Here is a 22138-nt window from a genome sequence, read left to right as displayed (position 1 = left end):
GCTGCACCACTGTGCACTAAAACTGGGTGCCTAACTACAGATAGAGTTGTCCTAACTGAGAGCTGAGTTCTGCCCATGCTTTCACCAGGGCTCAGCTCTGCATGTTTCTGATGCAGTATCTGTGAAATACAGAATTAATAGGTCAAAGTTGCTGCCATAGGAGAGTGTTGCTAATGAGACATGTGTGGGCCACAACCCAGGGCAGTGTCACTCAAGGCCAAATGATGTATTTTAATTGGTACAGCTGGCAGCTGACAGGTTTGAAATACTGGTCAGTGCACTGGAGAATAACCCCATGTTGTGCATTTTGTTTAGAATTAGTCCTTTTCTTTGTTAAAACGTAAAATCTGGGGGTCAGCGGACTGTGTATGTTTTATTTATGGGTGTTTTTTTGATCTTGGGTTTTTTGTTTTGCTTTGGGTTTTTTGGGTCTTTTGGTTTGGTTTTGGGGTTTGTTTTGGCATTGTTCTGGAAATAAGCTATTGTGAAAGAATTTCAAATGAGAAGACATTCCCTGGAGAAGAATCCATGTTAATGGTGATTCATGGAACCATAGTGCACCTCTCTACAAAAGCAAATGCCCATGCATGTTGGAGGAGTTTGATTTAACAGTATAAGGCCTGATGTAATATTTCATCAGTTTCACTATTGACTTCCTGCTATTCCATTTAACTTAGCCAAATTAATCTAATGGTATGGTAAAAGTCAGAGCAGAAGTGAATGGAGTTTCTCCTTCAGTACAATATGAATGTATATTTTGTTTCTAGGCAAGCTGGGCACTGAAGTGTCTTCCTGAGCCCAGGCCCTACTTACTCTATAGTGAGATCTTAAGAATAGCCTGTGTTTGGAACGAGTGTGTGTGTCTGGATAAGAATATGAAAGCAGCTCTGAAGAGCCTGGTTACTGATAGGTAAAACAAAATTTCTGCACGTGCCAAATAGCTGCAGCTTCTCCCAAACATGTGAATTCAGAACATTATGAGAGTTAACATTAGTTGAACTCTCAAGCAGTTTTCCTGAGTACAGGAAACATGAGGTGATGTGCATTTCAACAGCTCTGTATCAACTTTTGTTGTTGTGAGAGTAACTTTTTTTTTTTAAAGTTGAAATCTTTGATGCGGCCACCAAAGTCAGTGAGAGACAGACAGGACCAAACAAAGAAGAAAATTTCCACAGCCAAACCCAGCAAACACCTTGTCAACCAGCATGTTGCAGGGAAGACGCAACACATCTCTTCATCAGGCTTCACTGAGCCTTCAGGCTCAAATTTGCCTCCAGACCCCACCCTGAAGGAATGGAAACAAGTAGGTGAAACCAAAGACACACTGATACCAAACCCCTGGCACACAAACTCAGCAGGTATTCTGTTCAGGCAGTGTGTTTATGAGTCTGAGGCAATGTCTCTTAATAGGAAAACAGTCATTCTAAGGAGTATATTAGATACCCATTAGTGTTTTTGGACACCTGGTAATAAAGGCTTGGGATTTAATACCTTGCAAGTAAAATTCACCCAGTATTTTCTTAGCCATTAGGAGGAGAAAACTGCTCAGTAGGAAATGGGTTTGCTTGCCCTCATGTGGTTGGATCTTTTGGTACATAAATGGTTGTCAGTTAAAACGGGTCAGACTGCAATTGTTGGTGAAATAAAACTTTTTTTTGGCTGTGCTTTTGGCAGCTGAATGCTTATATAGCCCAGAACAGCCACCCAGCTCCTGAGACCTACAGGCAGAAGTGGGAAGTTTTTGTCCTCTGGCTACTTATTTCAACCTGAATATCAGAGCCAATATAGAGTTTTTGTTATACTGTCATTTAATAAATCATGACAATTTGTAAAGCTTAATTTCTCTGAAAATCTGATTTCCCGTGATACCTCTCTGACCTACAAACTAATGTAATGGGCACAAGCAAGGCTCCTCTTTTCCCCCCAAATCTGACACTCCCCCAGCTAATCAAGCATCCACTAAACATGGAGCTGAATGTGTTAGTGCAAACATTGCCCAGAAAAGTTTAAACAAATACATTTTGAGTAATATTTGCTACTGACTAGAATTTAACCATGATAATTCATCTTCATATCTGAACTGTGCTAAAATGCTAATATGTAAAATGTTGGTTTAAAACATGAGCTAACTGAAGACAATAAAGCCAAAGGCAACTCTTGTCATGTGTAGAGCAGGTACTCCCAAACTTAGGTAAAACCACTGACCAATGTGGATATCCAGTTTGTGCTGGGAATTAGAAATTGCTTCTCCTACCTGCGTGTGAAGAAGGCAGCTTTTGTTCTTGAAATAGCCCAGGTACTGTTCCTGATGCACCTTCCCAAGTCTGAAAACCTCAGCTGTGAAAGGAGGTACATTGCTGAAATTATATTTCTTCTGAAACAAAAAAGTTCACCCAAAATCTAGATGTTTCTTAAAAAGTGGAACAAAAGTCTCAGCCCAAAAGAAAACGCTCCTGAAAGGAAGGAAAATCCCCAAGACCTACATGTTAGCTTGGATGTGTTTTCTCCCTGTACTCTGGTGCTTTTGCTGTGGCCAGGACTTTAGACAGACATAGCCTGTCAGTCTTCCACTACTATCAGTCCTCACTTGCTTTAGTTTGCTGTTTATAGATCCTTGACATTCTGTGGAGTGATCCAAGAAGCCAGAATGGCTGTACACCAAACAAGTGTCGAGGAGGAGGCTGTTACTTTGGTCCTGATGTCACTGCCAAGCTGTTTGAGAGGTATAATCTGAAGATGCTCATCAGGTCTCATGAATTTAAGCCAGAAGGTTATGAGATCAGTCATGATGGGAAGGTAAGATGCCTCCATGTAAAGCAGAATTCTCCTGTGAATTTCACAGGAATATCCACAGATTTGTGTGCAAAATTTATTTTAAAAAAAAGAGAGTCACTTTGTTAAACTAGGTTTGGGGGAACTTTGTCCTAGATAGATGTTAGAACAAATTAGAGAGTTCTGAGTAACAAAATCCTTTACAGCTTTAGTGAGTGGGGACCAGTTTATGACTTACATGGAAACAAATGGACATCAGCAAAATCCCAGACAAGAGTTGTATCTAAATACAGTTCAAGAGTTGCTCTAAGGCTCTAGAAACTTTTAACTTACTGATTTCTCTTCTGGCCCTGCTTTCTAACATGCTGTATTGGGAGCCAACAAGAATCCTGAAAACCAGGTCTCTCTTAGAAAGAGGTTCTGTGAAACAGCATGTTACATCTCACTGCTCTCTGAAGTCTGACAGGTCAAAAATAAAGGCCCAGAGCTCTGACTCAAAAGGCAAGAGCAATTTGGTGAATGACATAGTTTTATATGTAGACACATACTTTTGTAACCTGGAATTTTTTCTCAGAGCAGTTTCAGAAATAAGAAGAGCTGTTCCAGCCAATCCAGTTTCTTTGTTTCCTATGTCAGGTTATCACCATATTCTCTGCCTCTAACTATTATGAAGAGGGCAGTAACCGGGGCGCTTACATCAAGCTGAATCCCGAGCTGACCCCTCGGTTTGTGCAGTACCAGGTCAGCAAGTTCACACGCAGGCAGAATCTCCAGGAGAGGTAAAGCTGTGTGTTGCATGCAGTGAGTGTGGACTCAACTCAAATGTGAGTGTACCTGCCACAAATTCAGAGCTTGATTGAGTAACTGAATGGGCATCCATTTTCCTTGATTCTCACTGGTTTTCTATTTTACAATTTTAAAATTAATACAGTAGAGAAAACATGTTCAAAGTGCTTAACTTGGTTTCCTGAGAAACTCCCAAAGGTAATTAGCTGAGGTAAGCAGTTATAACAGACAATTGTCAGGGACTCATAAATGGCCTGCACCTGTCTGCTTTAAGGCTCCAGTATTAATCTGGACAAATCCTGTTATGAATTGAGTCACAAAAGTTTATCATGACAGCTTTGCCATGCCTAGTAGTGTGGTCAGATTAGTAAAGGAAAGCAGCTTAGAATTACCTGCATAAACTCAATTATCCCATAAACTCAGATCATTCTTATGGAGCATTGTTGGTTTTATTTGGTTTGAGGTTTTTTTCCCCCCGCTCAACCCTGAGTGTGTTTTGGGTCATCCTACTTAAACATACTAGACCCTAAACATACTACGTGTTAAAGGATATAAGAATTTTATAATAAATGTTGAAAATCATAAAATGCTAGAGGATTTTAATCCTTTAATTGCTGATTTTTTTCCTCCTAGGGTAGGTACAATTGAATCATCTGCCTTAAAGTGCTTACGAGAGAAGATTTATGCTCACAGGTCCGAACTCACCAGTGCTTTTGCACAATATGACGTCAATGGCACAGGTACTATTTCCTCTCCAGTCCAGTTGCCACCATGGGGAAAACAGCTTCCATGTGTGTGGGGGGCAGAGGGGACAGACCCCATGGAGAGGAGTCCTGCCTGCCTGCCAGTGTCAGGCTGAAGGCAGCAAGGCTGGTTGACCTTGTTTCTTCATGACCACAGAGGAGGATAGGCATTGGGAAGAGCTTAGCCCCAAATGACTTCAGGGGATGAAGCTTGAAGAGGGAAAAAGAAAACTGAAAGGCATGGGCTAATAATGAAATGCTGTTTGGTAGAGAGTTTGGGCAGGCAAATCCAGTTCCAGAAGCTCAAATGTAGCACCTTCATGTAGCAGTGTCTTCAGAATGTGTGAGACAGGGAACTGGGGTCTCAGGGAAGGAGGAGGGCAGGGGGGAATGGATCTTCTGAGTCTGGGTGGTATCTAAGGAAAGTTTCCTACCTATGCCTCCAGCAGACACACACTCACCCCTCAGATGAAGAAAAGTCAGTGTAAGTTAAAAGATTAACCTTTTATGTAGAAGCAAGAATCTGATTTCTGCCACAAACTTCTCCTTGTGATGGCTTCTCACTTGACTGTGTCCTTACAAGGACACTCAATAACATGATGCTGTTCCTTTGGCCACTGAACAGCTGTTTCACATATTTCTGTCTGGTTGAGTTTTCAGCCACATGTCCCTCTAATTGCAGTTCAGCTGAAACCTGAAGTATTCTTCATGGTATAATTTGGCTTTCTCAAAAAGTGTTAAAACATGCTGAGTATCATAACAGCATCACAACTTTGTGGCTGGAAGGGAGCTGTGGAAATGCCTAGTCCAACCCCACTACTCCTTTGTTATGAGGGCTTTTACCTCAGGGTTCAGAGAAAATCCTTGTGTTTTGTAACCCTTTGTGCTGGTGACTGATGTGTGCTGGGTCCTGTACTTTTAACCATGACCTGATCCCTTCTGGCAGGCAGGATTTCTGTCAATGACTGGGCTGCAGCGATGGAGTCTGTCCTACAGCTGGAACTGCCCTGGAGGATGCTGCGGTCTCAGTTAGCACAGATGAACCCAGATGGAAAAGTTGACTTCATGTCATGTTTTTATGATTTGAAAATGGGTCAATCTATAAAAGAGGTAAAGAGGAAAACACCTCCTTGCAATTCTTGGAGGAACAACTTTTAGTGCAAACTGAAGCACAAGACAGTGGTTTAGCCCATCAAGTAGACATCTACATCTGAGCTAGTTGCTGAGCTCCCTTTTATAGTCACTGAAGGAAAATGAGCACTGCTAGGGTACAAATCATCATTCCCTGCTAAGGTAGATGCTTAAAATAGGTTGGATGAATCACATGCTAGAACTGCTTCTTACTTTCTGTTGGCTCTTGAGGGCGTTTAGATAACGGAGCTGAGGAGATGTGACAAATCCTGCCCAGAGCAATCAACCCTTACTCTTTGAAATGAGCTTTTCAAAAAAGCTCCAGAGGCAGTTCAGGCCCCTGTGGGAGAAAGTCACATTTTTAGATGGACTTTTAGATGTTTATAATGGTATTTGAGGGCACTTCTACAGAGCCCAGTTGTTACCAAATGGCTGCACAGTGCTTCGGTATGGAGGTATCACTGTAATTTTCCTAAATAGCAGGCTCCATTCACATCTGAACAGTGAGTGCTTTGTATGAGCGCATGGTCTGCGCCATCTTCCCTAGATTATCCAAGATTATTTCCACAAATAATTACTGAAGGTAGGAGGTGTGAAGGGCTCCTTTCCCCCTTGCCCTGCACCTGAAAGTGATGGATTTATCTGATTATTCCTCAGGGCAAGACACAGAACTGTCATTCCAGAGAACTCGAGCATAAAGATTTTTTTTTAACATTTAACAAGTTAAACTGGAAAAATGGAAAATGGATAGTAGATATTCTGTTGGTTAAATTAAACCAAGCTCTGAATAGTTTCTTGTACGTGATTTCAAATCCAGGCTCAGCCAGCTTTGGCGGAAACACTGTGCAGATACAGAAAGGATCTGGAGATCATCTTTAACATCATTGACAAAGATCACTCAGGTAAGTCTAGGTAACTTCACTCTGTCAGCTCTAGGGAGTCTTTACCAGTTATCTTTTCCCCACTGTGTTTCCTCCTTAAGGCTTCTATATATAGAGGAACCAGAGGTGATGTCATTTCTCCAGTTTAGGGGAAACTATTTTAAGCAGTCAGGCTGCAACCATATAAGGGACAGTGCACAGAGCCTAACAAGATTCTTACATACCCCAGTTCCAGTATTGGCTTCACTCTTTTGGGGGCTTTTTCTCCCTTCCAGTCTTTCTCAATTCCACTGTCAAAAGCATTCAGTCATTACCTAAAGTAAAAATGTGCTTCAGTCATGAAAGCACTAACCCCACCATGGTAGGCAGGTAACTTTCTTGCAATGAAGGAGTGTGCACATGTGTGTGTTTATGCAGGAAGGGGAAACAACACTGCAAAAAGCAACCTATTGTCTGTCTCCTTTAGGTTTGATTTCTCTTGAGGAATTCAGCCAGACATGGAGACTCTTCACTTCTCACCTGGGCATTGACATACAGGATGACTCCATTGACAAGTTAGTCCTCAGCATAGACTACAACAAAGATGGCCACATTGACTTCAATGAATTTTTGGAGGCCTTTCACGTTGTTCACAGACTCGAGAAAAAGGCAACCTCATGAAAAGGCAGAAGTTCTTGTGGGTTGTCTTGGAAGCTCAGCTTGCTGTCATTAGTCATAAAAGGGCTGCTCAATAGGGTCACTGTGCAAGCCTTTATTTAGCCCTTCCTGGATGATCTGTACCTGCTAGTAATGGTGAAGAAGAGATGAAAACCTACACTTACAGTATTACTGTGTCACTGTCACACACTGCCAGGACCTTACAATTCATCCCCTCTTCTTGGTGGCATCTCCTCCACTAATCTAATCCCTGAACATTGCCAAGGTCATGCCTAGAGCTGTGTAGGAAGGGAGACTTTGGTATGTGTCTGTCAGCAGACCTTAGTGACAGCTGAGAGCATTGATAACCACAAGGAACATATCAGACCTACCCTGGTGATGGAACAGGCACAAGAGAGGCTGGCTGTGGGGTGTCCATTGCAGGAGAGAAAAACAGGAAAGAAGCATCTGGTTAAAATGGGTAGTTCTGAGTTTAATCTTGCTCTTTGCAAGATGCAGAGGAATTAAATCATTCCAGGTTAATCTCTTATCCTTCCAAAAGTTTACAGACATAACTTAGAGGATCATGGTTCAAAGGTATTTATACTTGTACTAGATTTCCTCTTGCCTCTGGTTACTTTTCCCCAGTTTTTTTGGGATTTGGAGCTATGAAACAGTAACTGTTTCTGAGATGGAGACAGGCTCTTCACCCTGGTGCTGAGCAATAGGACAAGAGGCAATGGGCAGAAAGTGATGCACAGGAACATGACTCGTTCTGAACATGAGGAAGAACTTCTTTACTGTGCAGTGACTGAGCACTGGAACAGAATGCCCAGAGAGGCTGTGGTGCCTCCCTACTGGAGATAGTCAAGAACCATCTGGATGTAGTCTTGTGCTGTGTGCTATGGGATGACCCTGTCTGAGTAAGGAGGTTGGACCAGATGATTCACGTGGTGGTCTCTTCCAACATGACCCATTCTGGGATTCGCTGATTCCGTGATAACTTGTCACCTTAATGAAGGCTAAATCCACAGCATGTTAATGTAACACATGAAAGATCACACAATAAAGCTTTAGCTTTCTGAGCAGTGCCTAAGTGGGGTGGTCTCTTCGCCTGTGTTTTGGTACCCTGCCCCCATCACCATAGAAAACTCTTCCTGAAGATGAACTGGGTTCCTTAAAAACAGAGATGAGTAAGAATACAAGAGTAAATGTATTTTGATACTACAAAATCTAAATATTCTGGAAGGCAGCAAGATGGAAGACTGTTGCACTCACATTCCTGTCTCCTTTCCCTGACTGCAAGTCAATATTCCCATTCCTGACAGTACCACCCTGTCAAAGCCCAAGGGGGAGAAGTCAGAAAATCTGGACCTAATTCTCTTGCATCTTACACGCTGAAAGCAACATCAGGTGAGGAGCTTTTTGGTAACTGTTACCTTATTCAGCCTCAGTAAATCCAATGCACATAAAGTGCTTTTTGGGTAGGAAAAAGTTCCAACCTAGTTTCTCTTTAAATTTTAATAGCCAAAGATGAGCTAAGTAAAGCAGCTCATTTCATTTAATAGAAGTGTTACAAAACAAATACAAAACAAGTACAAAAAAAGCATCATTCTTATCATCCCAGAATGTAACAGCAGCCCAAGCTTAAGGCATTGCTGTCTCTCTTGAATCTTAAATCTTATTTTCTACTATTAAATACAAAACACTTTTCCAGAAGTATTGTGTAACTTGACAGATGAACAGACACACACACACACTTATTTCTACTGCCTTGGGGGAGGGGAAAAAAAAGTCTTTAATAGTACAAACAAAATTTACAGTAAAACTTTAATGGCATTGGTAATACATAATGTATATTTTTAGCATGCAGTTATTCTGATCTATGCACTGTGATGATCAATCCCACCTTATTCCAGTGGAGTGACAAAAAGGCTCCACTTACAATGGCCAAACACCACTGAGTGTGGTGGGATCTTGCTTCCCACTGCTGGCTTCCATGCAGTGGGTGTGAAGTGACAAGGTGGAAATCGACACTGCAGCTCTGCAGTCCCCCTTTGCCACCTGCCCCAGTAAACAGGACAAAGCCAGGCTGTACAGCAAGACACAGGAGCTCTGAAGGATGGCTGGCAGCCTCCAGTGTGATGTCCCCCCCACATTCCTGATCCTGGCATGAAGGGGACTGGCCTCAAGGGATCAGTTCCTGAGAGGGGATGCCAAGGTACAGTCTCAGCACAGCTTCACTGGGCAGGCAGTGAGAGCCTTTTGGGGATGCAGAACTGCGGTATGAGAGGAGCTGAATCATTGAGCCAAAAAAAGAAAGCACTGTCCTGTCAGCTGCTGGCAGCCAAAAAGAGCCCCGTGACCCCTGACAGAAGGGGGGTGGCAGGGGGAGTAACTGTGAAACTTCTAATGTTGGGAATAAATGCCACTTGACTGAACCAGGGAGTGGGAAAAAGCGCTGCTGCTTGTACTTATATCCAAACTGAGCTGAAGCTCTTCTATAACCACCATCCTCAATCCCTTTTTTTCAGTCATGATTCTATGCAGCATCTACTTCATGTGCTGCTAAGTCACATCACCAGATGTGACTGGTCCTTTAAGCAGTGCCTGAATCAGCCTGCAGATGAGTGCCAAGCTCTCACCCTACAGCTGCAGATGCCACCACTGGTAGCATCTCTCTCCTGCTTTCTGAGCAACTCTGCTCCTACCTGCCGACCAGTCCAAGAAGTGCCCAAGATTGGACCTGTACTGCCTCGAGCTCCCGCTTCACTGAAGGCCCTGGCTACTGCCAGAGGGTGACACATGCCTGCAGTGTTCCACACCCACATGGGACAGGCCAGGTGTTTCACTACCCCACAGAAAGTGACTGCCCCTTTGCAGGGCAGCTAAGGACTGTGTGGCTCACCTGCACCTTGCAGGAACAAGGAAGACTCCCTGAGAAAGGAGACTACAATTAGCAGGAGAGAAGCCAGACAAACTTTGTACTCCACCCATTCAGTTTTCAGTTACCTGTGGGACCAGCAGCTGAGGGAGATCAATGGTGCTTTTGATCTGTCTATCGGCAGCAGGGAGAAGACAACAGCATGAGCAGGGGGATGATGGCCTGGGGGAGCAGGGTTGGGGCCAGCATGTGGTATGAGCTCTGAGCTGGACACAGATCCTTATTCTGCCACTTCCTCCCCACAGCCCCAGCCTGTCTCTGGGCACACCTGGCTGCCCCCAGCACTGCAGAGGTGCTCCTGACCCCACAGCTGCAAACTGCAAACATCAGGCTGGCATGAGCAGCTCTTGGGTCAATCTATTTTAATTCACTAATGCCCTTTCCTGTTTCTGTGGCACAGGACAGGTCTGTTCACCTTTGCCTTCTTTCCATAAATGAGTTTCCAGGGACTGGGATCTGGCAGTGTCATCCTTTGCTGGCTCCTCAGGGAGGCTGCACAGCCAAGGAGAGCCTTTGCCAATTAGCTCAGCCCTGCACAAACTGCAAAGTCGTCCTGTATTATATCTGGGAGTACACCCTGGCCACTGCCAGTGCCAGCTCTGCTTTGCAGCAGCCTCACACACACTGGGGAGCCTCAGCAAAGCAAGGGGTCTGTGTAAAACCTTATTTGCCATAATTGGTTTTGCACTCCAAGGCAACTCTCCAACTGCAATGGCTCTTTGCTCTGAGCTGTAACACAGCAGCAAGGTGCAGCTGTGCCTGACCCTGCAAGTAACGTGTTTGCCTTTCACTGGCCTTGTGTTTGAGTACCGTCCTTCACCACCAGATACCAAAACTCTTCAAATTACCACATAAATACTTTCCAACTGCCTCCATTCCATGGGGTAATTCATTCTGATCATCCTGAATATACCATAACCTAGATCATACGGTGAATTTGATATTAAAGACACCAATGACAGTCCCATTTAAAAACAAAGAAGTGTTAAGAGTTGTCCAGGTATGTTAGGACATACATTTCATTGCTTTAAACTTCAATGCAGCTGCATGGAAAACCAACATCAGTCTTCTTGTTTCTGAAAACAAATTCACACAGTAGGTAAAAAAAAAATAAATTAGAAGTCTAAGCAAAAAGTCATCTTGGCATCTCTCTCTCAATCTAGGATTCAAGAAGAAAAGCAAAAATAACTGCTACTGTTTTTTGTATGATAACGGGTAGAATAAAAAACCATTATCTTGCTCTTGTGCTTATGCTCTGCACTGTCACATCTGCTTAAACTAGACAAAGGATTTTACTTCCTTTTACTGGGAAACAAGCCAAGTGAGCTCTCACAATACATACAAAAAGTTAAAAAACCCAAACCAAACAATAACAAAGGCAAACCCTTACAAAACAGGCACCATGCCAATAAAATAACTTCCACACCCAAGTGCTAATTGTACCTGAACTGTCACTTTATACTGGCCCCTGCACAGGCCCACGGTTCCCATGGTGGTTAACACAGGGCTCCTGGTCCTCTGGACTACCAAACTCTGGTCTGTGAAAAAACGTTATATCACCTCATATTTAGGCCTCACACACCTACACTCATACTGAGTCAGTTCCCAGATACTGCTACAGCAGCAGTGACTGTAGAGGGACAGCAGGCAGGGTGTCATGCCTTTGGAGCTGAGACCTCCTGAGACCAAGAGGGCTGGCAAGTGAGATAGGACATTACTTCTACTGGAAACAAAAACCTCACTCTGAAAAGCACCACACACTATTGTTACACACACACACAAAAAAAAAAAATTCAAATCCTATACAAATGGCACAGTTTTGTTTTTAAAGAGTAGAGGAGAGGCTCACAGAAACAGCTTATCAGGCTTATATATCTCAGAAAGTAATTATTTTTACAGGCCTATCTGCTTTTTTCCCCTCTACCTGCCAAGACAGAATTGCTCTGATCCTTTCTGCTCACATGGCAGCTGTGCTACTGAGGGACCCTGACTGTGGTCATGGGATGCTGAAGCTACTGCCACTTTCCTAAGCTGTTAGCCAGATGCTGACACATGGCTGGTGGCAAAGCCAGCAGCACAGGCACAAGGAAAACCACAGACAGTGCCTGGGGTAAGGCAGAGTTTTCCTATCCAGAGCTGCCTACCTCTGTTTTTAGTTTAAATGGCCCTGGAGTCATTTCCATGCAGGATGCACCTACTCCCTGCAGCACCTCAAGAGCTTCCAATTGACAGCATTAACCTGGGAACTGTCTGCAGGAAGACTTCCAGTCAGCCCAACCCCTAATTACATGAGACCAGTGTTACTTCAAACTAAAAAGAAGAAAAAGAAAAAATGGTAAAGGGGAAAAAAAAGAAAAAATAAAAGAAAAGAAAGAAAACTCAAGAAATAAAAAAAAAAAGAAAAAAAGAAAAAAAAGAAAAAAAAGAGAAACATCAAAGCCTTCCATAAACTCACGCTACACTGGAAAAGCCACAATTATGCTATTCTTAACTCTGAGGCTGTTTGCGAGGGAAATGATCAGGAGACTTGGAAAGGGCGCTCAAGTGGAAGAGGTTTATCTTGCTCCATTCAGAGGAAAGGATTACAGGCATAAAACTGTCTGTCACACTGGAGAAGCTGGAGTCCTGAGATTTTGCCTCCAAAGTCTTGGGGATGCAGGGAAGGAAGCTATTCAGATTACAGACAGATGTGGCTTCCTGACAGAAGCTATCCTCCCAAATCAGTGGATATTGTAGGATGTTTGTCCCTACTGGCATTAGCCCTGCACTGACTAGGAATCAGGATAAAAGTGTATTAGAAATATCACCACATTATTTCAAGTTATTCTTAATCCTCTAATTTACATTTCCCTGGATGTTTCACACTGTGCATTAGTGATTCACAATGATGTACATTTACACACAGCAGGATAAAAATTAATGAATTCCATCACTTCCCTTATTTGTGAGACTCTATGCCCAAGATGCAGCTCCCTCGTTTTATTATGCCTTTTGATCTCCACAGAGTAATCTGTTTTCCCCTTGGCAGAGCTGTATAATTCTTGCTAATTTAATATGAATTACATATATGCACTTTGGGCAGAATATGCCTCATTATTTGTTATTTCTTGCACACTCTCCTAAAACCAGGCCAAATTCCAGCTCCCTGTCCCCAGTAGGTGTGCACAGAGCATCCCCAACAGTGGCAAATGCTGAGGGAGTGCATGGCACACACTCAGGCAGCAACCAGCCAAGGGGTTTGTGACAGGGAGCTAAGGGGGAAGAGCCTCTGAGCCTTCCCTCCTGTGTGAGGCGTCACTTACTGCATTGCACAGCCTGTGCTGGGCAGGAAATCATGTAAATAAATAATTATGGCTTTTGTTAGGTAAGTCATGGTGCCATAGGCTCCGCTGGGAGCACTGTCATAAAAAAAGTGGCAAATTCCTGTAGCTGGGTCTTTCTCCAAGATACTACCAGTAGCTCCAAATGATTTCTGTAAAAACACAAGCAAAGAAGTAGAGCAAGTTAGGCATGCATGCTTATTTATTGGAAAAAAACACCACATTACGATTTTTTATTTGTGCTGAATATTGAAAGCAATTCTCCTTCTCCCCATGAAAACCTTAATCAGGATTACTATAGTGCCCACATGACTTAGTTGGATCTGTGCAAGTAAATGAAGAACATATAACTTCATGGATTTTTCTCCTTTGGGGGAATGGGTGGGATTGCTCAAATACTGGTTATAGTAATGCCTTGATAAAGCAGAACTTCCCTTCAATCTACCCTTGTACTTCAGAGCTTGTTAGCCACTACAATTTTATTCCCTTTAAATCTCCCACGATTCTTACATTAGTTTTCCCAAATATATTTCCAGAAGATACGTAAGGGATTTGGTCTGTCTTGGTAGGAAAAAGAGCCAGGACAAAATCAATTTCGTCATACACATTAAAAAATCAGCAGGGGATAATTTTGAAAGTAGGAAGCTTCCCCCCACTGCCCTTTGAGCTCACCAGCTCCTGCAGAAACAGGTCATTGGCCATGTGCACGATTCTGTCCACGTGGATGATGCCCCCGATGCTGTTCACCTCGATGTCGGAGAGGAACGTCAGGACGAGAATAGCTTCCACCAGGAGCTGCCTGTACTCGGGCTGCGGGATGTGGTTCAGCACCGACTCCACGTGCACTGCAAACTTGATTTCGCACGGGGTCATCTGGCAAGTTTGAGTGGAAATGGAAAGACAAACTGACAAATCCAAAAGACTAGCTCCTCACATCCTGCAAGCACTGAAACATATGCTCCTCTCTGCACATGGGGGCAGACTGACTGAAGCGAACAAAATGTTTGTGCAGCTTTAGCACTTACAGAAAGTTTTCGTGTTGCTAGACCTGATTCTGCAAACAGTTACACAACGTCCAGAAGCCTGCTCCAGCCCTGCAACCCATCACACACACATCTCACTTACACACAGTGCTGCTGATGCTTAGCTGGCACATTAACTCTTTGCTCCTCAGGCTGTGATCTTGCACTCTGCGTTGTACGTTTCTTTCTGGCATTGCAGGTGAGTTGCAAAGCCAAACCTACTGCGGAGTTTTTGAAACAACCACCTGCTTAGAGGGGTGATTTTTAAATAACCCCTGAGCTTTGCCATGCAGGTATATCACTATTCTATTTGCAGAGCAACTTAATTTGCACTGGCATAGCTCTGTGGATGTTATCCTGCCTTAGGAAGCTTGTGCTTATTTAATTCAATTGCTTTAAACAGCAAAATTAGGTACTGTCCAGGTCTGCCAAGATAAAAATATAAGTCTCTTTATCTACACAATAGGGATAGATAAAGCTCTCCTTTCTGAAAAAAAAAAGCCACAAACCCCAACATTTAAATTTGGCAGAAAATTCCAGCTCCTCTCTTCAGCTGTTACCACAGTTCCTCAGAAAAGAAGGAAGCCAGAGACAAATCTGGGGGAAACAGTCAGGAAAACAGTCTTGGGCACACAAGCACCACTCTTGCATTGATGGATTACTGCTCACAAGAGTTTGTTTTATAGATGTGAATTCAAAATTTGCTGGAGCACCTAAAGACAGTATCCAGCTAAGAAAAAAATGCTGTAAAATATGGATTTAAAGACCCAAAGCTCTGGTTAGAAACAATCATCCTTAATTGGCATTTACTTTTGAGACTGTAAAGCCAAAATATACTACCTGCTCTTGCAGCATATTAAAAAAATTAAGTGGCAAGCAATGTGTTTGCTTTATTCCAACAAGTCTGTGCTGCCTCACCTTCCCCCCAAAGGGCTGCTGACATCCACCCTCTCTGGAGCCTCCCAGTGGGCACAGGGGGACAGTGAGAGTGCACAGAAGGCAGGCTCAGCAATGGGGAAACCTGTCACAAGCCTCCTCCCAGGCCTGCCTGGCAAGAATTCACCTGCACAGAGCCAGGGAAGCTGGCAGAGGTGCTGGGGGAAGGTCCAGATGTTCTAAAAGTAAAACCATGGCTCTGTAACAGAGGCTCTGCTGCACCTTACACTGTCAAACCAAATATTCTGACATGTGGCTAGAAAATCACAGGCATTTTACTGTACCTCTCTGGTGGTTGAAGAAGGAAGGACATACCCATCAATGGACAGACCATGGCACTGAAACATTTCAAGAGTGAACAGAAATTACAGTTCTTGCAAGTCAATCTGAGGGTTCTCTGTTCTAAGCCAGTATGTAACAACTTCCAGTTAGGAAAAAAAAAAAAACCAAAGCAAAAACCCCCAAATGACACAAAAAGAGCCCTGTTCAAAAATTATTTTATCCTTCCTGAAGAAGTTATTACGTAACTGGCAAAGATTAGAAATAGCCTGACATGACACACCAGAGCATGCTGTGCTCTAGCCCAGCTAACGAAGCAGATCACTTCAGGAGCCACTACAGCAAAGGCACAAAAAAGAGGGAAACAAATCGATGGGAGCATTCTGCTGGAAGGGATTTGGAAATAAAAGGTAACACAAAAGCAAGACAACAGACCACAAAAGCAAGAATCTTTTTCCATTGTCGCTAGAACAACATTTAGTTATGTGTTTCAGATCCAGGACACCACACCTCAGGACGTCAACCACTGGGGGAGAGAAATAACAAGTGGTATAAAGAAAACAGTAACAAAACCTAAGTGGTGAAAAGGCAGGTTAAGGAGTGACATATCTAGGTATGTGAGGTTCAGAATAGAAACACACCAAGAAGAGGAGACAGATTTTATGATTAGTCCAAAGAGATTTTAAGAATGAAATATTGAAGACAAGCACAATTCATTTTAACAGCCAGAAAAAACATACAATTACTCCCAGCCATTACATTAGGTCAGAGATATTGCTCACTCTGCTGGAAGATCCTATTAGTAAATAGCCAAGAGGTCATATATGATTTGTCTTGGCTGACATCAACAGTAACAGCTTCAGTGTAAGGGATTTTAGAAGGACAAACCAGCCTGAAGTGGTGATGCACTCTTTTCCCAACTAAGCAAGCATGAACAGCTCAGTGCTGCAAGGTGGCAAATGCTGGCCTGCATCCAGCAAAGCAGAAAAACAGGTGCATAATCACTTTGAAAAAATTAAAATTTGCAATTCCTCTCTCCTTCCTGGAGAGTTGCTATTTTTGGGGTTTTTTTTTTTTACATTTCTATACCCCTGATATCCAAAATGCTGGAAAAGACTTACTTTTCATTTAAAACCAAACTAACGAACAAAAAAGGTTAAGAATGCCATACAGCTTGGAAGAGCCAGCAAGAGGTCTCAATACATTCTGGAAGAGTTAGAGCAGTTTCCTACTTCATTTCTCATAGCCTTTCTGACCTGAAGCACAGAACTGCATTGCACTGCAGTGCCCTTTAGGTGCACTGCCAATGTGCATTAGGCCAGGGAACGCACAACAGGGAATGGTGGAAGAGAATCATTCAGCCAAAATTCAGCATTGGTGGCTTCAGAGAAAAACACATTTTCAAAGAAACACACGAACTTGTGTTAATGGAGCCCTTTTATGTTCAAGAGACACCCTTTTACCAGTGACACTGGTTTCCACCTGTTGATCAACTTCCACTCCTGGCAAGATGCCACTCCTGAACCACCACCTCCATGAGTTACAGCTTCCTTGCTTCCTCCACAGTAGTCAGCTTACCTTCTGAAGGATTTTCCACACTTTCTCATAAAAGCCAACAGGAACTCTGTTAATAGCACCATCAAGCCTCCTTCTGCGCAGCCACTGTCCTTTTCTGTCACCCCAGCTCATATCTCCACTGGAGCCAGTTGGAGAAGAACTGATGGGAGATGATGGAGTACTGCCCCTCTGTAAGGACATTAAAGCTTTGGTTAGTTGCTTTCTGCCACCCCAAGCGCCACTTCTGTCCAATACATCTCTGTTATATACCTCAGAACCAGGGAAAAAATACAGGTCTTGGTGTCAAACAGGATCATGAGGTGCGATTGATTCTTGATTCCCATCAAGAGAGGCAACAAGCTTCCTTTCTCAAGTACTTCCATCATTTCTCAACAAAACAGGCAAGCACTTCAACGTGGCATTACCCAGTGAACTTCACTGCTTGGTTTAATGCAACACCTGACTATTTTAACAAGCATGAGTTGCTTCCAGGGCAGTGTCACTGGTGTGCAGGGTGGGGGGACCTGCAGGTAGGTCCGATTCACTTGGACATGGGGCTCAGTGTTGTGAAAGTATCAAAGATTCATAAGTCCAGAAAGAGAGGCTCTCATTCCATTAAAGTAAGTAGATTAAAAATTGACCTAATGAAGCCATGAAATCATCATGCCTGCCTCTGTAAGTGTTAGTCTTGTTTCCTTTATTACCCTTGTTGCTCTATTATTTTACTCTACCAGGTCTGGACACTAAATTAGGCAGCAAATCATTTTCAAAGTTGGGGCAATACCACCAAATGCCTGTTGTGATTTACACACACACAGTTTGCCCATTCCTTGCACTCCCAGAGACTGTGTTCTCCTTCCTTTTTGATACCTGTTATTTTCACCCCAGAAAGGACATGGCTGAAAGTGCTATCTTAGATCCCCTTATCTCCAAGTAAGAAGCCACCTGAGCAATGTAATGGGAAGGAGGAAAATGACTGCAAACTGCATGTTTGGAAAGCGCAGGCTCATAGACTCTATGTAGCCAAAAAAAAACCCCAGCAAACAGTCTACTTCCACTGCTACTAGTGCCCATGAGACACACATGGTGTTCCTTTGATGTTCCAATGTTTGCTTTTCCTTTCCACTGCAAACTGACCATGACAGACAGAACTTCCTGCTCTGTAGCTGTGTTTTTAGGGCATTTGGGAGGTGTGCCATTGACAGTAATTCTGAAGACGTAGACAATGAGAGCTTAAGAAGTGCTAGAGTTCTCTGCCTTGAACTTCTTGAAGATTCCTACACAACCCCTATCTCAGCAACTTGAAACTATTCTGGATTCCTCACTGTCCAGAGGCTGTCAGCATTTATCCACACTACATTACTTTTACATGCTGAAGACACCTGTAACAATCCACTATCAAGTAGCTAAATCTGCTATAATACTTTATCTGCTACAAGTGCTTAAGCTTCAGAAGAACTAAGTGGATCCAAATGCAAGACTCAAGAGTCAATTAGACATTGGTAATGTTCAATTAGAACATTACTAATGAGAATTGGTTACCAATGGAGACAAGATAAAGAGGTGGGTTTTAGGCAGGAGAAGACAGAGGAAGTGTCTAGGGCCAAGACTCTTGCACACAAACACAGGCAGGGTGAAGAGCAGGTGCAGAGCTACAGATGGTGTTTTACTGTGGAAGCAAACATGCTGCTGGACATGGAGTGCCCCTCATGAAAGAGCTACGAAACAAGACCAGACACCAGCATCAGACAGTCAGGGGAACAGAACACAGACAAGGTTAGGTAACACTTAGGTGCAAAGACAAGAAATACAGAATAACCTTGGTACTCAGGGAAAAACTGCAGCAACGCCTGGCCTCTTGCAGAGCTGCACTTCAGCTGATACCAGGGCATCTGCTGCTGATTCCCAGGGTCGCCATGAGGCAGAGCCCGCCATGCCAGGACCCTGTTTGGCAGCCCATGCCATCCATAATGCTCCCAGCATGGCCAGCACAAACCACCAGTTTAAGATGCAAGCAAAAGCTTCCCTGTGACTCAGGGCTGAGATAAAAACCAAGCTCCCTACTTCCATTTCCCATTTGTTGTAATGCCACCAGCTTCTCTTTGCATGAGAAAATCATCTTGCTGGAGAGACAGCAGGCTGCCAACTGGATGGGGAGCACTAAACAAAAAGCTTAAAGGCAAATTTTTTGCTGAAATGTAGATGCAGAACCTCAGACTTTAAGCTCTTTTCTTTAACTGTCCACCCCAATCCATGCCATCACATTCAGTGTTAATGGTTCTGACTCAAGAATAGCCACAATAGACGGAGCTGCAGTTGCTGAACAAGTCCAGAGATGTTACTACAAGTACTTGAAATATTCCTTGTTACAACAAAGTGTATCCTGCACCACCCCACCCAACCCCTTGCCAAAATGTCATTATATTAGCTGCTAGTCAACACTAGCTGCTAGTCAATTATTCAGAGAATGCAGTGAGATGTGGCAGGAAGCAGCAGGAAAGGCAAAGTGGGGGGTGGTACAAAAATAAGCCCAGCCAACTCCTCCTCCATGCAAAATACCAAGTTTCTGTGGAATGTGAAAGCAACAAAGGAACTATGTTTCTAATGTCAATAGAGGTCCAAGTATTGAAGCTCAGGCCCACCTCTGTATTTCAAACAAAATAATGCTGCCATCTAGTGCCTTGTCCCTCCTCCTTCCTGGAAAGGCCCCGAACCCAGACACCTCCATTTGACTGGGAGCCCTGCTCAGACTGACCTCCAAGGCCACCTCAGGGCCAGTGCAGCACAGTTGGCAGCACCTTCACAGCCTCCCCCTCATCCACAATGATGCTCCAGCAGCAGCACTGCTCAAACACAGCAACCAGGTCTCACAGGAAACATCGTGTGTTCCTCACAGCTCTCTGCTTCCCTGCCTGACCATGTCCCATGAAAAATCATTAAGTGATCTTTACTGCCACGAGCAAATGCTTCATGATAAGACCATGTAAAAATGCCATTCCTTTTTGAAGACTTATTCAATCTGTTTCATCCATCAAAGGAAAACATCAAATATTTCACGGGGCTGTCTCAAAGCCCCATCCAATCTGACCATACACATTTGCAGGGACAGGGCATCCACAACTTCACTGGGAAACCTGTTCCACTGCCTCTCCCCCTTTACTGTGAAAAGGTGTCCTTGTATCTAAACCCACCCTCTCAGTTTAAAATTGTTGCCCCTTATCCTGTACTACAGGCCTTGGCAAAAAGCACCACTTCATCTTTCCTTTAAGCCTCCTTTATATATTGCAAGGCTGCAAAAAGGTCTCTTAGAGCTTTCTCTCTCCAGTTTGAATAATCCATGAGGAAAAACAGAACCATTCTGACAAATGTATTTTATTTGACCACTACCTTCCTATTTATTCAAAGCAAAAGAAAATTACTAATAGAGACACAAAACAGAAATCAAACCACTCATAACGAAACCATCAGTCACATTCATTCAGAGTATTTTGTTTGTGTTTTCTGTGATCTCTCCATATACTCAGTTGAAGTATAAAGTATTGAACTTGAATATATATATAAAAAAACTAGCAGCAATCATCCTCTATTCCTGAAGAAACAGAACCGGAAGAAAACAAAGAAGATTCCTTTTCTACATACATGTATCTTTTCCAAAAGGCATGGGGTCCTATTTTGCAACTTGGGCCAAGAACAAGAATGAACACTGCATAAAAGCTTCTCTAGCTTCTCTTTGTACATCTGACTTTTCTGTAGCTAAACATGATAGAAGAGCTGTTTTTACAGTGTGCGCCATGACTGCATTACAGTTTGTAGTCAAATTCTTCTACACTGAGCATGTAAAACAAGAACAAAAGAGGAAGAACATTTCTGGAAGAAACATCCCTTAAATGCCTTCTATTTAGTGATCATTTTTAAAATCAAAGCAACTTTGGAAATTTCTGTTATTTAGCAAGAATAGAACCTAACATAAAACAGTTCCAGAACAGCTGTACTTTCTGATGAGCATTGGCAGAAACCCTCACCTGCTTCATCTCACTCTTCAATTTAGTAATACCACTTCTTTCTGTTTTGGTTGCTCCAGAATGTCCCATCTCATGAATAGATATTGCAGGGCTGGATGATGAAGAATCTACAGGTCGCACTAAAGAAGCAAATAGACATTTTTAACATTCCAGGGGTAGAAAAATAGTTTAATTTGTATCTAAGAAGTTAAACACAAATCATTTTAGAAATGTGCAATGCTCTTGGTGACAGCATCCTTTTGCAGAATCGTATCAAGAGTTCAAACCTGATTGTATCAAGTAAGGGACATAAATCTGTCTTGGATATCAGAAACTGATTTTCCAAGACAGTGAGCAATTGTAAATTTAGTCAGAATTGCAACGAGTCTCTGAGGGTCTACAGAGGAACCCAGGAGACAGCTGATGTGAAGGTCAGAAATGTGTGGGCATCAAAGACATGCTTCTTGAAGGCAGGTTAGACATGACCTTTTAATGGCTTTTGTTCTGGTTCCATAAAATTTCCTCATTTTAAAAGTTTGCCTTCATATTACTGAAAACTTGATACAATTGTATTTCAGTGCAGGATAGCTTCCAGGATATGTGTTTCGTTTATTTCACACAGACATACACCTTACTGGTCACCCATGATTAATACATTACCTATACCTTTCTTCTACATGCAGAAAAAGAGATCGCCACTTATAAGACAACCTAACTTAATATATAAAAGTGATTAACTTACAGCTCCTTTCCACTCCAAACTCTTTCCCACTGAGGATATGATGTAAAAGACTTTTCATATCAAAGGGGCTTAGATTCATCAAGCTCTCTGAAGCTTCTTCACCTAGTTAAACAAAATAAAACAAAACAAAATGACAAATGCCACTGAGAATACAACAAGCTATAAAGCCAACTAACAAAATTGTGAATGAAGTCAAATCACATTTAACTCTTTGGCTAGCCCTTCCTTTAAAGAAATAATACATAGTCACATTTCAAAGAAAGTGTATTTCAGGACTAAAAAACAAACACTCCATCGAAATAACACTGTTTGCGTGAATCTTTATTATGTCATAGCTTGTGCAAAATTTCACTGAAGCTTATGATGAGAAAGCAGATGCTCCCTTATA

The 22138-nt window shown here is 42.8% G+C and overlaps 2 protein-coding genes across 7 annotated transcripts in view; one reads left to right on the top strand and one right to left on the bottom strand.

The window, feature by feature from the left end:
* PPEF1 (protein phosphatase with EF-hand domain 1) overlaps window positions 1-8045 on the top strand; it is a 39547-nt gene extending 31502 nt beyond the window's left edge. For all 5 annotated transcript variants that reach the window (XM_086879987.1, XM_086879985.1, XM_086879988.1 and 2 more), the window contains 7 exons: window positions 1103-1303; window positions 2611-2796; window positions 3409-3551; window positions 4192-4298; window positions 5248-5411; window positions 6250-6334; window positions 6780-8045. In XM_086879987.1, coding sequence (XP_086736113.1) covers window positions 1103-1303; window positions 2611-2796; window positions 3409-3551; window positions 4192-4298; window positions 5248-5411; window positions 6250-6334; window positions 6780-6973 — 1080 coding nt within the window. In that variant the 3' untranslated portion in view covers window positions 6974-8045. The remainder of the gene's footprint in view (window positions 1-1102; window positions 1304-2610; window positions 2797-3408; window positions 3552-4191; window positions 4299-5247; window positions 5412-6249; window positions 6335-6779) is intronic.
* A 667-nt stretch (window positions 8046-8712) lies between these two features.
* PHKA2 (phosphorylase kinase regulatory subunit alpha 2) overlaps window positions 8713-22138 on the bottom strand; it is a 44667-nt gene continuing 31241 nt past the window's right edge. For both annotated transcript variants that reach the window (XM_086879977.1, XM_086879976.1), the window contains exons 26-31: window positions 21751-21852; window positions 21030-21148; window positions 17029-17196; window positions 15456-15509; window positions 13886-14086; window positions 8713-13365 (exon numbers count right to left, since the gene is read on the bottom strand). In XM_086879977.1, the coding sequence (XP_086736103.1) occupies window positions 13192-13365; window positions 13886-14086; window positions 15456-15509; window positions 17029-17196; window positions 21030-21148; window positions 21751-21852 (818 nt within the window). In that variant the 3' untranslated portion in view covers window positions 8713-13191. The remainder of the gene's footprint in view (window positions 13366-13885; window positions 14087-15455; window positions 15510-17028; window positions 17197-21029; window positions 21149-21750; window positions 21853-22138) is intronic.

The sequence above is a fragment of the Cyanistes caeruleus genome, chromosome 3, assembly GCF_971803275.1.
Source record: "Cyanistes caeruleus chromosome 3, bCyaCae1.hap1.1, whole genome shotgun sequence".
Classification (NCBI taxonomy): domain Eukaryota; kingdom Metazoa; phylum Chordata; class Aves; order Passeriformes; family Paridae; genus Cyanistes; species Cyanistes caeruleus.
The sequence above is the reverse complement of the archived record's forward strand: the minus strand, read 5'-3'. Positions and strand labels throughout refer to the sequence as shown.